Here is a 16078-nt window from a genome sequence, read left to right on the forward strand (position 1 = left end):
CTTTGTTATAATTAGTTAAACATACGCGCCAAAACAGAAATTTCATATACAAGATTAAAAAGAACTGTAATTCCAAATTCGAAGTATTTAAATAAAAGAAAAATAGTACCTTCCTACGCAATTTTTATTTATTGTAATTTTGTTAAGTAACAAAAGGTATTAATAACATACGCACACAAAATGTTAATGAGCTTTAAAAGATTAAATAAAAGAAAAAGTTCAAGATAATTAATATCCCATGAAAATAATCTTACTAAGGTTTCAATAACTATAACAAAAATAAACAAAAAGGGTGTATTATAGTTTCCGTATAAAACAAGTAAAACAATCTCAAGTCGTGTGATTTGAAGCCCTATAGCCTTCAGCGTGAACATAAAATTTCACTCTAGTTGGTAATCGATCACTTTCTTCCCTCACTGAACAAAATATCTATTGTAGTGTCCACGATGAAAAATTTGAAGCATTTATTTATTTATTAAACTTTAATAGGCCTAGACTTCACACTATATGGCGTTATCTACCAGTCTACTGTAGACAGGAATAACAGAAAATATTAACGACGCGATGAGCAAATGAAAAGCAATATTAATATAAAATAGAAATATATAAATAACATACATATAATACTCATATTTTCTACATTACACATACATATATATTTAAAACATGTAAATATTACTCGTAATTCTACACAAATTCTTTTAAAAGTCAATTTTAAATACACTATTGTGTATTAAAATATATTTACCTCCATACATGTCTCGACCATTTCCGTAAAAGCTGCATCTCACTGTAGCATTCTTGAATGTGTATTTCTTTTGCGGGTTTATTCAGTCGGTAAGAATTCTCAAGCAGTTTGTATTTGCAGTGACCGAAGGGCGACCGCGGACGGCGGGTAACCGCTCGAGGCGCGCCCCCTATGCGCGGAGCTCCCACACACACGACACAGACTGGAATTTCACTGGAACTAGAGGTATGTTAAATGTCTAAAGTTGCAGTCATGTATTAAAGTACCTTAGAATTGTTTTACGTGACAGTTTGGCGGTTTAATATAAAACATTGTTTATTTAACTATGTATTTAAATATTAAACTATGTATTTCTGAAACTATAAAATAGTTTTAATGTTTTACTTGTCACGGCTATTGATTTTTAACTTATCGTCATAGTGCTTTCGTTATTTTTAATCTAGCGTACTTGTAAATACATACACTTAAATGAAATATATGTATGTAGTCAGTTTCTAAAACTTACCTAAATAATACACTAGCGATCCGGCCCGTCTTCGCACGCGTAGGTAGAATGTTTGAAAATAATATAACTATAGCCTATGTTACTGGCTGATAATCTAACTTTCTATAGATGAAAGAATTGAAAAAATTGGTGTTATTAATTTTTAGTTTATCCGTTACACACAAACAATCAATGACATTTTTTCTCTTTATAATACCCATTAGTACAGAATATTATGTTAATTTAATTTATATAATATTTAAAATTTTTAAACTTTATGTACAAGCATAAGTTTATATCATTGTAAAAGACGAGCGAGGCATCAAAAACTCCCTTTGATAAGTGGCATACAAATCTTTCGATACGTAATCGCTGTCATATGCATGAAATAGAACCAGATATAAACATCCGGCGTCTTATTCTTTCTTGTGTGCGCGTTAAGGATAATGTATATAATGATAAATTTTCTACCTATTCAGAAGAATGAGTAATAAGGGGGATGGTATCGTAGGCGTATGTAAGAAGGGTGAGGAGATGAGTGGACCATGCCCACGGATATGTCTGAGAGTATACTTATATGCACCTTTATTAAGGGACCAGGCTTGCCCTGGACAATAATCTTAAGAACACCAATGACTGGAATGTTTATGACTTGCGATGTTCATTTGCCACCAAACCGCAAACTGGTGTGCCCTTTTATTCTAGTATTTATCAAATACTTTTATATCTTACTTCAATAACTCAAAAGGTCTTGTAGAAAGTCATATATTTATGTCTAAAACCGAAATCATTAATCTAAATAATTACATTTATTAACAAAAGTAGAAAAGAAGAATACATAAAATCAACGTTTTCATATACTACCAATAAGTAACTCAATAGAGTTTATTGATGAATTGCTTGTGCGTAAAAGTACTCTGAAAGCAATAAGCACTTTAGTTCTATCGTTTTTAGATGAACTGATCATAGCTATGATAAACTATCTAACCAATGTTGGCTACAACTTTTCCACTTACAGTTAGTGTCACAACTTGACAACTTGTACATAAACAAAAGATAAAGTTTGCAAGCTATGGCTATAGTACACTCGGTAAATAGATACATTATATTTTTTATGCAACTTATAAACACAAACGACATGACGATAAAAAACGGTGACCGCCATCTATAAACATAAACAGTACCATGGACATAACAGAGTATACTGTGTCACCCAAGATACTCTTCATGCGTTGCCATTCCTGAGAACTAAGGTATTATGCTTTGTAATTTCATTTCCATATCCCTGTAATAATGATAAAAATATCATACCACATTTTTTAACTAATAAGAAGTCTTTTTTTTTTTGCAAGACAAAATTCTCTAAATAAAAAACTTTTCGTCTTATAATTTACTCTCTTACGCTAAAAAGTTACCTACCAGTATCAAAAAGTTTACGAAGTGGGTTAGTAGGTACCTGTTGATATAACTTTATGGCACACATGCTCTTAAACATTTGTATAATAACAGAATAACTTCTGAAGCACTGTATGCATATAAGACCACTTGAATCAATTTCGTTCCGCAAAAATAAAAACAGTTAAGTACCAGCTGGTAGAGAATGCCATATGGCATTAAGCTCGCCATTTGTACAAAGTTTTATTGTGCAATAAAGAATAAAATAAATAAATAAACATTAATCATGAAAAACAGGTATATGGATTTAGAAACCGGAGTAGTGACTACAAGTTGAGTTTTGTTCGCAATAAGCAGCTTTTTGCTCCACAAAGAGAAAAACCAACGTCAATCAATATAAAATTAATATGGAAACAACAACAGCAACGGAAATATAATCTGTTCAGAAATGGCGACGTAATCGTGTAACCTTAAATTATATACGAGTAGATAGAGCATTAAGCCACAAAAACGGGTCAACATTTTGTTAGCTAATTGTCAAATTAACTGGCTCGTTTTTTTTATCTGTGTTCTATATACTTACGCATAAAATGTATGTTGACGTATTATTTAACAAATAAAATATATGTTTACGCATTAAAAATATGCAAAAATTGTAAAACAAAATAACTATAGAAGTTATAAACTCATTAACTGAACTATTTATCACGCAAAATTGTATGAAAAAATTAACCCGTTTTTTAAGCATTTCTATGGAGTCACTTTATCCATATATTCTAAGCGTGTAACATAATATGCATATAAATATAGGCGAACTAGTTTTAACCCATGACTTCATCCGCGTAACCGGAATATGTTCACTAATGGCGATAAAATGTCCCTCTCCTTCTCCATCCGATATATAATTAATATATGTATATCAAATTTCACAATGCTCGTATGAACCATTAAAACGCCATGAAGTAACAAGTAAACAAACTTATAGTAACATTATAAGTAGGTAATAGTGCTAAGATATTAATGAAGATTGAGAACTCCATTTAAAAGTAGCTTAAGAATAAAAAGTTCTTAGAAACTCAACACCAGTTCCAATAAAAGACCTTTTAACTGATAATAAAGCAGTGGCCATTACAGTTTCCGTAGCGCAGCGGTAAAGAACATTACAACGATTAAATAAGTTCGATTCTCGATTGGGTCAAATTGGAAAACGAATTTATTTAAGTTAGCTCACAATAGGTACTGTGAGTTGTATTCTAAGATATCTAATAGTATATGAGATATGAAAATGTTCTACTTAAGGAATTTTTTAATTAATATCGTTCTTATTTACATTTACTTTCAATGCACTGTAAATAAACTGTGAGTTAAGTAAATATGGAAACATAAATTTGTAATAATGTGCACATAAATTAAGTTCTCACTTTTACATATGAAACAGTTAAATTTTTTACATATAGAAGAAATATATCTTTATATTTCAAATCATAACATTACTTATCAGTGCTTGGTTATAATCTTTATATCTGTGAAAACTGATCATTTATTTAGTTTAGATCTCGAACGAAAACAAGTGAGTATAAAATTATTTCTTTACCCTTTTCACGAATTCATAAGGTAAAATACAAAATCTAAGAAATTTATGTACATATAAGTAATTAAACATATAAATATTCTATTTATAATAATATCTGGTGCATAATATCGCCACTCTTAAATAATGCACGTGTATACACTACATTTTTTACCCCGTTTGACTTCTTCATAAAATATTTAAAAGTCCATTTTTAAGCGCAGATCCGCTGCAAGCTATTAGAGTCAGCTCTTCAACTCAAACAAAGAGCTTCAGTAACGTAGGCACGTTGCTGCTGGCGCATCCACCTTGCGTGGTAAATACGATGCTATGAATTTCCCAATTAAGATCCTATCACTCTACACATAAGGTCGATTTTACACATAACCTTAAAGTAATATAAGCCGCTTTGTTTTATTATTAATTCGTTCCCCGCTATTTGGTGTCGCTGCTCTTCAGGCGTTCGGTAAGTAGGGCCGGGGAATCATATCGTCTCTCCAACCACTAATTTCTGTACCGAAAATATCAAATATATTCCTAAAGAGATTTTCGTCGCCCTTTCATTTTATTATTATATTGTGAAAACGAATTAAGTTAGGTATCGTATTAATCAAAGAACTCAAGAGGAAGATAGAATCTTCCTCTACTTATACACCTAATATGTTTCTTAAATAAATTTGTTGCTCAATTTAATGTCTATTACAGCTGGATTCGAATCTTATTGTTACTCTTTAAATACATGTTTAAATAATTAAAATAAATTATTAGTAAGAATAATGTCTTTATATTGTCTTTAATTACAATATATAATTGGTATGTGCATATGTAGAAAATTAAATAAAATATATATAGATTTATCATTTAAACCATTCTTTAACGACAATTATGTCTATATATGCCTACGTATGTCTAAATATTATAGCATGTCAACAATTCGACTCGGTTAACTGAAAAATAATGAATCCATCAAACTAATATTTTTGATGATCGTAATGAATCTACATTTAGTAGGTCTATTTTCCACAAAATCCGTATCTTCCGTTTTACCGACAGTTTTTGAATCGGCTAAAGACTTATCTAATTACATTACGGCATTTAATAGGTATATTTTATATAAAATCTCCCATTTTACTTTATTTAGGTATATTACAGAATTTAACAGATTATATTTAAGATTGACCTTAGTACGTTTTTTAAGAAAAAGATGTAAAAATATCAAAACGGGCTCGTGCCGCGTTGTGTCGGAGACTGGCTGACTCAATAAATTATACAAGTGGCTGACCTTCTGTTAACAAGCCTCATTTGTTCCCCGCTAGAGAGTAAACTCGACCAGACAGGGAGGAATGACTCCTTGCCACTACTATGTATTCACGTCTAAAAGTAAACAAAAGCTTTCTTTTTATTCATTAAGGAAGTTTGGTTTGTGAAAAAATGTTCATAATTGAAAAAGTAACTTTATCGAATTCTGTCTATATACAGGGTGAAATCCAAATCGTTAACGGTACGTAAAACTAAAAATTTTCTCATGCAGTTAGAACAAATTAGGACAGAGTTCTTTGAATTAAAAATTCATAAAATTGAGCCTTCCATACTAACTTAACAACATAACTCTCATAACTAACATAAAGTAATTATGCCTCCCATACAAATACAAACATGCGCCATGTTTGTATGGGCGGCATAATTACTTTTGTTGTTTTTTGAGCCATATTTCTTCGGTGAAAATCCTCAGATTCGCTGGTGCGTTCACTTCATAGTATGCTAAAGTTTTCAATGTCCAGTTAAAAGATGTAAACAAATTGTTTCTATCAGTAAATTCTATAAATTATTTTTATCTATCAATCGCCGGCACCCGCAGTATACGGTCTGTTATGTTTGGAACTGGATAGTGCTGTGTGTGCATGCGTGCGTGCGTGCGTGCGTGCGTGCGTGCGTGCGTGTGTGCGTGCGTGTGTGCGTGCGTGCGTGTGTGCGTGCGTGCGTGCGTGTGTGAGACAGTACAGATAATACAAATAGTAATGGGTAATATAAATTGTAATAGATTTTCATTTTCGTTGCTTTGCTAACTACCGCCACCTACCAAATCCATTTTTTCTTATCGAATTCTTCTTTATTCTTTTCTACCGTAAGTTCGAGCAAACGATATACTTTTATAAAATTTCATAAAAGTCTATTGAGCGATAATCTATTGAGATAACCGTTCATACTTATCTACGAAATCGCTCATTATCATATCATTTTTAGGGTACGGTACTTTTAACCGACTTCAAAAAGAAAACATGTCAATTCGGTTGCTCTTTTTTATGCTAATTTTCTCTCTGAACTCCGTCATTTATAAATCGATTTGGAAAATTATTTTGTATCTAGAAGAACACACAGATTGGTCCCATATAAATTTTATCTAAATAAATTCAGTAGTTTAGTTCTTAAATGAAAATAACTGATTTTGTCATAATTAGAGTAGGATTTTTTGGGGAAGAAAATCTTAATATTATTATATATTAATATTAGTTTGATACTTAAAATTATACTAAAAAATCTTTGCAGTGCAATATAATAATATCCAGTAATGTGATACTGTTCCTACCAACCAAATCGGGGCACTCACCAATTTTACCAGAATTACTTCCAACTGCCATTTGCCGCAATAGATAAATTCCTTCAAGGGCCCTCTTATTGAAGGTTCGCCCTCAAAATGCAAAATTTAAACCAGTATAATATTATTAGTCTGATGAAATTCTATCCGTTTTTGCGCAAGAAATTGCTATGAGGGTAGGTAAGGTGTGGGTGAAAATAATCTCATTCTCTCCTTAAAGCCAGCTTGATTTTCCAAGTAAAACGTAATACGTAAAATCTTATATACATTTACATAATATTCAACAAAAAAATTATATTCTGGTAAATGACATCCTGACTAAAGTTTTGCTTAAATGAGTTTGTTTGTTACTTCTTGACGCGTTACAGGTATCGCCATCATCATCACATCAGCCGTTAATTGTCCACTGCTGTATGTAAGCCTTTCCCATAAGGTATTTTAAGAAAGACGCTGCTACCTATCCCTCGACCATTAAGTTCCTTTAGTCGCCTTTTACGACATCCCCGGAAAAGGAAGGGATGACTATTCTATACCGGAACCACACGGCTTACCGATAGCTAATAACTAATTGTCATAAAATATCATGGTCACACGGAAAAGTCATGGGGACAAACTAGTGTTTGTACAAATTTATTTTCATAACTTCTGAATTCGTATGAATTTGAAAATGTCATTACTTATTATATATTATTATTTAACATGGCATGCTATTTATAATATTGTCTTAATAAAGCCTATAGTACAGCCCGCCACTGAGTAAGGTAGCTAGACAATTTACATCTAGATATTCACGTCGGCTGAGAAGTCCAGACAACTAGTCTGACCAACAACCTACCTATATGACAATAGTTTTTAGTCTTAGATTATATAGATAGAGTGTTTCCATAGAAATACTGGTTAACTTTTTCATACAATCTTGCGTAATAAATAGTTATGAGTGATTCCTTTATAACTTCTATATTTATATTGTCTTATAAATTTTGCATCTTTTTAATACGTAAATACTAATTTTATTTATTAAATAATACGCCAAGATACATTTTATGTGTAAGTATATAGAATACTGATAAAAAAAGCTAGTCGGCTCAGCTCAGGTCAAACAAACAGTTGACCCATTTTTGAGGTTCGATGCTCTATCTATATAATCTAAGTTTTTAGTATTAGCAAATAAGTACTCGTATCGTACTTGTATATTGATCAGTTACTATGATTATATCTAGCCCTTTATTTATTTGCAACATTAAAATGCTAACATTAAATCCACTGTTGCAGCTACGGCGACACGATTGTTATACTGACTCAGCGGCCTTAACACGTAAATAAGCGAAATCGTCTGTGTTTAACATATAGTGTTCATGATATGTTTATTATGTTTATATTATAATAAGTTATTGATAACTTAATGAGTTATTGGTATCATCAATGAGTTACTAAGCTGGAGTGCAAAGGGTTAGATTTAGGTAATTCTTACTTAATATTATTACACAATAGTTTTTTTTATACAACTTAGAATGACAAACAAGCTGACGGTCCACCTGATGGAAATTGGTAACCGTCGCCTATAGACATGAGCAGTACCATGGACATAACAGAGTATACTATTTCGCCCATGATCCCCCCCCCCCCATGCGTTGCCATTCCTGAGGACTCAGGTGTTATTCCTCTGTACCCTGTAAATTCACGACATATCCCACCCTTCAAACAGAAACACAGCCGTGCAAACACAACTGCTTTACGGTTGAAACACGAATGGGACAGAGATGCCCAAGCAAAGGACTTTTGTACAAAGTCTTCCTCTGATAAAATGAGTTCTTTTATTTATTACATTTTAGCGTCTTAACGACTTATACAACCATCATCAAATTTAATATATATAAATAAACTATAAAATAAACTTTTACATATTATAACTGAATAATTTTTCCACGACTTCATTCGCGTGACCGGGATTTATCCACTGACCGGAATAAAAAGTAGTCTATATACTTTACCATCCCAAATAGTACGTAGTATGCATATACCAAATTTCATAATCATTGGTTAAGCCGTTAAAGCACTATATGGTAACAAACAAACAAACTTATTTTCACATTTGTAATATTAGTGAGGGTTATGTATGTAAACATTGTTATTTATAATTAGACACGGCAATTCACCTCATATTCGCATATTGATATACAAATATTTGTTATTAAAATATGAAACCATATTCCAATAATGTTTACGTGTATATTATATATTTCTAAATAACTATTTTGACAAGAAGTCGGAAACAGTCATTATTTATTCAATAAGGTAGCCAAGTAAAGAACAGACTGTCGGTCCGATCGATCTATATTTATTAAATTGTTTGTTCGAACTGAGTATCAACACACAGCCAAAACTACTAAGGCTATAAAATTGTAATTTGAAACATAGGTTTATTTTGTAACGTAAACGTCGCTAAGAAAGAAATTTTGAAAATTTCAAGCTTAAAAACGCAACATCAAGTATAAAGTTGCAAGCAACAGCTAGTAAACGTATAAATATATCAATCGGGATATCTCTCTCTTATTTTTCATTAATAATTACTTAAATATAAAATTGTACTTATAAGTAATGTAAACTATTATCTGAAGTAAATAAAAACAGCTTACATTTAGTTCTGAAATTCACTGCCCTCACCTTTAATATTATCTGGAATTTAGAGAGGTCGATGGACTACAGCTTTCCAATGAACATAAACGCATATATATATATATATATATATATATATATATATATATATATATATATATATATATATATATATATATATATATAGTAAATAAATATAAAGTCGGTTACTATATTGATAAAAAATAAATAAAATCACTAGCAAATTAAAAAAAATTGTCTCAAATTATATTTAATTACAAAATAATCAACAAAAACCACAAATCTCAATTTTAGCACAATCTAGAATTTCCTATCTAATTTAGGTAACTTAATGAGTTTAGTGGGTTAGTAGATACCTATATCGAGGTCAGATGTGCACTACAAAACATGTGAGAGGGTTAGAGATAAACTTTATAACATTTTATAGTCACAGAAATGGATTTCACAAGTACATTTCACAACTAGAATTCTCCTGTTTTTCTCTCCAGTAATAAGTCTATTACAAATCACTCAAATCATTATTGTAAACCGGCAAATAAATCGATAAGAACTTAAATGAACTTTATCAGATTTTGCACAAGTATATTGTGCTTTTAAAAAAAATTGCTACTTAAATCATAACAAAACGGGTGAATGAAAAGTTATTACATACGAGTATACATTACATTAATAATAGTTTAAACTACAACGAGAAATCGCATTCCAGTAAATATTTCTTCAGAACAATTTTTTCTTTGGTCCCCTAAGAGCAACAACATTTATCTCTCAGGTTATGGGATAGGTCGAATGAATGAGATTTTTTAAAAAAAACTCCATTACAAGGTTGTAAAGAGGTTTGTTCAGGGTCAGCAACGCGCACGTAATGCCCCTTGTATTGCAGACGTTTACAACTGCTTACAATTAGGTCGGCTGTATGCTTACTACCTCATTATTATAAAAAAATCTCTCGTTATCAAAATCGGTCCAGAATTGACAACGTATCGCATAAAATGCCTGCAAACTACATACAAATTTAGAACCACCTAGTTTTAGAAGTCGCTTAAAAATAGAATTAAGTAAAACTCAATAACATACACAATTATGAAACTGGCTTTTGTAAACGAAACGTACTGAACAAGAATTGTAGGCTGTAAATAGAGAATGAATGTCGCAATCTAATGTCCTCTAATGAAGGGACGACCTCTTCTGCATTATTACATTTTGCTGGGGCTCTGGATATATTTGGCCCACGGGGAAACTAAACATAAATATCGTGCACTCTTTATTGGGCCATTTATTAGGTGAAGTCGAGAAAAAATTAAATAGCCACTTAAGCAGCGAGTCGTAACATGTATAAATAAATTATAATATACCTCTGTAATAAATTTTAGAATAAATAAATTCCTTTTCTAAAAAAAGAAAGGAAGTGTTAATAATACACTTACGCACAATTGTAATCCTAAGTTGTATAGTCTGAAACATCCAATAAACATTTAGAGACATTAGAGGTTAGAGTCGATTTACAATATTTATCAATAGGAAACTCTACTAAAATCGTCTACTCTACTAATATACTCGTACAACTAAGAGCAGATACAGGTATCAGCAAACATGTAGCGCCTTTATGGATGCCAGCGAATGTATGCTAGTGTTTGTCCACTTAAGACAGTGTATATATATATCGTCATGTACTACAAAATGTCCTCTTTTCCGAAGAATTCGACACAAAATTTTGAATTATAACTTCAAATGGTCCTATCAGTAACTTTCTACCATACGACATAATTTATATTTATAGCAATATTTATTTTTTCATTGCTTTCTGTTGTAAGAAATTCCTTTATTGATCTGTCGTCAACGCCTTTCTATCATTAGTATAAGAAGGCATTCCTTTATACATTTACTAGCTTTTACTCGCGACTTCGTACGCATAACTGAGTTATATTTACGAGTTATATTTAAGCCGAAATAAAAATTAACCTATACCCTTCTTCATCCCATATTTCATGGTGATTGGTTAGGCCATTAAGGTGCTATAAAGTAACAAACAACCACTCTCTCTTTCAAATTTATAATATAAGTAAAGATTATATACCTACTATTAAGTAGGTATATAATAAATGTGTAATCCCAGCATAGAATTGGCCACTACTTCCTACCCGTGGGTTTAGAAAGAGCCGACTAAGGGAGGGTGAGGGATGGGCAGCAGCATCCCTCTTAAAAGATCTCTGAAGCCTGACTGCGGTTGCCAATCCGCCTGCCAAACTTAGCAACTACTGGCAAAACCCCCCTAGGGGGAGGCTTATATTCAGCAGTGGACAGTTAAAAGCTGATATTATGATGATATGATAAGAAATGTAAGTCAATAGATCAATCTGTCTGATTGACAGCAATTTTTTTATTTAAATAAGAATGGCAAACCTGCCACGGCCCACCTGATGGAAGTAGTATCCGTCATCTATAGACAGAATCTATCTATCCACAGAACAAACTAATTTATGATTAAGAAACACTGGCTATGACACCGTTTACTATTAGAGAGATAATATATTTTTTAATGTGACTCGCCTAGCACTACATGCAATATTATCTTTCAGCTTTCAATCTAGATATATATATATATATATATATATATATATATATATATATATATATATATATATATATATATATATATATATAACATGCGACGGATATCTAAAGGAATTTTTGGCTTCTAGTATCTAAATACTTTAGCAGTAGATACTTTATTGATGCTTTTAATGAACTATATTATATATCTTCATAATAATAAAATTGTTTATTTGTTTTCCTATAATAATTTCACATTATAACAAAAGCCAACAACCATTAAGTTATTGAAACAAAATCTAACCTTGTGGAGAACTAGCGCTTATAGATAGATATTCAAAGAACTTGTTGAACAAGTCACTAGGTCTTCCCACTACTATTTAGATTCAATAAAGAATTAATGAATAATTGTAAACCCTAAAATATATAGATAGAATGTCTCTATACAAATACTTCGAGAAAAACAGGTCAAATTTATCATACAATTTTGCGTGATAAATAGTTCTAAGTGTTTTCCTTTATAACTTGTATATTTATTTTATTTTATAATTTTTGCATATTTTTAATGCGTAATAAGTTATTTTCTTTATTAAATAATTAAATATAGATACGTCAAGATACATTATGTGCGTAAGTATTTAGAACACTGATAAAAAAAAAACGAGTCAGATAATTTGACAAAAACTTGACCGTTTTTTTAGACTCAATGCTCTTATACTCGAAGTCTAAGTTGTATACAGTAAGTATACGTTGTCGCGGCTATTATTTTACAACAATATTGTAAAATATTGTGTAATGTTGTGAGAGTGGGTAAATGAAGAAGAAGTATGTAAATGGACTTTACGTGAGAGAAAGCTAAGTCAAATGATGGAATCAGAGATTTTGTAATGTAATTACATTTTTATTATTTGGATTACCAATTTTAAGATTACTGACATTAATCAGTAATTTTATTGTTCAAAATTTTGTAAGTACACAATTATATTTTAATGTAATAACTACCGGGTTAACTTACGTGTAATTTGGTCGAGAAAGCTCGACTAATTTCCCATTGGTGTTTCAACCGTGAAGCAGTTATGTTTGCATGGCTGTGTTTCGATTTGAAGGGTGGGATATGGCAGTGAATTTATAGGGTACAGAGGCAGTCATTCTTTAGTCCTTGAGAATGGCAACACATCGGGGGGTATAATGAACGAAACAGTATACTCTATTATGTCCATGGTACTGCTCTTATTTATAGGCGACAATTATCACTTTCCATCTAATGGACCGTCAGCTTGTTCGCCATTCTAAGTTGCATAAAAAATTATATTAGTACGTCACTAACTCCGTATGATCAAAAAAATAAAAACCTCTCTTACAAATATTAGAAATAACTCTCGTTCCTTCTCTCATCTTCAAAATAAATATTCACTAAACTTATAAATTGCACTTAACCTTTATTTTAGCTTTTTAATACCTTTTTCTCTACTTAATTATTCTAAATGTGACCGTGAGCAAGAACTGTAATAATTTGAGCATTATATCCATAATAGAAACACCTTTCGTATGAGCGTTACCTTTTTTCATAAAAGATGACAGGATTAAATAACTTTTCTGCGCCTCTTCAGTTATACTTTAAGCTGCAATAAAAGGAATTAGCTAAAAAGATACATGTTTAGGGACTTAAATTTTAAAACAAAGGTCTTCGAGAATTTTCATGACCCACCTTAAATCCTTTTCATCTGGTAAGCCAACATTTTATTTGGATATTATTAGTTGCGACACATGTCTTTCGCATACATGTAATTGTAGCTCTAATTCTGTAACCTTATTACTTTACATAATGAGCTATATTTTATACAATTATTACGGCTTCTTATTTTAATTTAAACCATTTTACATCATTTTACTTCATGTAAATGGCGAGATATGATTTCTTAAGTTAAAAATCTGCTACAAGTGTGATACCCCTAGTGTTGCAGATATTCAATAAGATGTATGATGTACCATCAGACGAGCCATATCCTTATTTGCTACTATTGTAATTTAAAAAATCTCACATATATTAGAAACTGTATACTTGTAAATTCGCACACTTTATCCTTCATAATAGGAAGACACTACTTGCTCCATTTATATCACAAATTCTAATTGAGATATACATTGTCATTGTCAAAGAACAGTCCTAAAGTCCTTTTAACTCACCAGCATCATTGTCAATTGCAAAAAGCTTATACCTATTATTATATATATATATATATATATATATATATATATATATATATATATATATATATATATATATATATATATATGTCAGGTTACCAGTCAAGAATCTTTCCATCTCATCAGTTACTTTCTCTCATAATTTACTCCTGAAATGACATAAATACAATCTATAATTTGTCTACATCTACTGTACAATTACTTGAATTTCTGTACACGTAAACATACCACACTATAACAGATTAACATCGTATATATAATTAAACCTTCTGCACGTTACACTGACGTAACTACAAAATCCTGAAATATATTAGATCATTTATTTGACGTGGAAAAATAATGGACGAAGCTTGAAACGAAGTCGTGCCTGTGCGCCCATTCCCCGGATTTGCGACCTACGCCCGTCGGCCTGTCTCCATCGACCTTAACTGCTTATGCAGCTTAGCCGATACGCAAATTAAAATGGACCCCGTTCTCTAAAGCTCACTGAGCTCTCTCTCTTTATATAATGAAAAAATGGTTTTATGCAGCACAGAAATAGTCGACTTATTTTTCCATGTCTAATACAATAACACTAATAAATATCAAATGATAATAAACATTAAAATAATTGTTTACTTTCCATATGATAAAATACTAGAATTTCATAATAACTATACTTAATATTGTTATTGAATCTATATAGACATTTTTATTTTACAGAAACCAAGCCTGAACTAGTATACTGGTTCTCAGAGCAAACGTTACAACCTGGACCCAGCGTTTCTCTAAAATGCGTAGCAATGGGACATCCACCACCACAATTCACGTGGTTGCTGGATGGATTTCCTATTCCTACAAATTCTAGGCAAGTATTTTGTTAAACAATTATTTATTTAATAAATAAATAATTTTGGAAAGAACTTAGTTCAAAACTGTATTATGTACTTATTACGTACTTTAAAAACACTTTGTTTTTGGTATCAATTTGCGATGTTTGCTAAATTATTCATTATTGAGAAATCAGCTTTGTCAGGCAGAAAATTGAATGATATCTCCGTCTGAAATTTTTACATGCGCTGACAAATGGTGGTTAGTGACCATAAAGTCAGGTCAGTTGACCTATCGTGATACGAGTATAACAACTAGTAATTAATCACGTTGGGTTCTTCATCAAGAGGAGGATACCTAATGGATAATATATAATATGTAGAAAATTTAAATTATTATTTATTTATCAATTTATTGCGCCAATATATCAGGACCTTTTATAACAGGACAGAATTTTCAATAGGTATAGTGTAGTACAAGAGGCAGTCTTATTGCTAAGCAATCTCTTCCAGACAACCTTTATTTATAAATTTATTTAATTATTTGAATATATAAAAAATAATTGTGTTTATAATTAACAGATTCGTCGTGGGACAACATGTAACTCTACAAGATGATGTTGTCAGCCATCTTAACATAAGTCGTGTCACTGAACAAGATGGCGGCGAATATGCTTGTGTTGCTAGCAACACGGCCGGGAAGTCAGTGCACGCCGCCAGAGTGAACGTGTACGGCTTGCCTTACATTAGAGAGATGCCCAAAGTGACCGCAGTCGCCGGCAGTGATTTAAATATCAAATGTCCTGTTGCTGGATATCCTATTGAGTCAATTTCATGGGAGAGAGGTAAGATTTTTCTTTAATAAATAGGTGGATACTTAAATAAGTTTTTGTTCACTTAGTGGAGTCAAAATTATGTTTACCTCGTTTGATACCTCAATGGATATTGGTAACTTTAATCGTGCAGACAGGTTTCACAACAAATTTAACAATAATATACAATGGATTGCAGTAGATATATCAAACTGAAAGAAACCCAACAGTAGTATAGTTATTATTGAAGCTATTGACCTATTCATGAA

General features: G+C 31.4%; 1 protein-coding gene across 4 annotated transcripts in view; it reads left to right on the top strand.

Annotated features, from left to right (window-relative positions):
• The window catches only part of LOC113521564 (cell adhesion molecule Dscam2), a 195634-nt gene that overhangs the window by 143206 nt on the left and 36350 nt on the right, over positions 1-16078 (top strand). For all 4 annotated transcript variants that reach the window (XM_031909804.2, XM_052899809.1, XM_031909805.2 and 1 more), the window contains exons 10-12: positions 869-973; positions 14891-15035; positions 15580-15842. In XM_031909804.2, the coding sequence (XP_031765664.1) occupies positions 869-973; positions 14891-15035; positions 15580-15842 (513 nt within the window). The remainder of the gene's footprint in view (positions 1-868; positions 974-14890; positions 15036-15579; positions 15843-16078) is intronic.

Source organism: Galleria mellonella, unplaced genomic scaffold (assembly GCF_026898425.1).
Source record: "Galleria mellonella isolate WM207_F2 unplaced genomic scaffold, CSIRO_AGI_GalMel_v1 utg63, whole genome shotgun sequence".
Taxonomy (NCBI): Eukaryota; Metazoa; Arthropoda; class Insecta; order Lepidoptera; family Pyralidae; genus Galleria; species Galleria mellonella.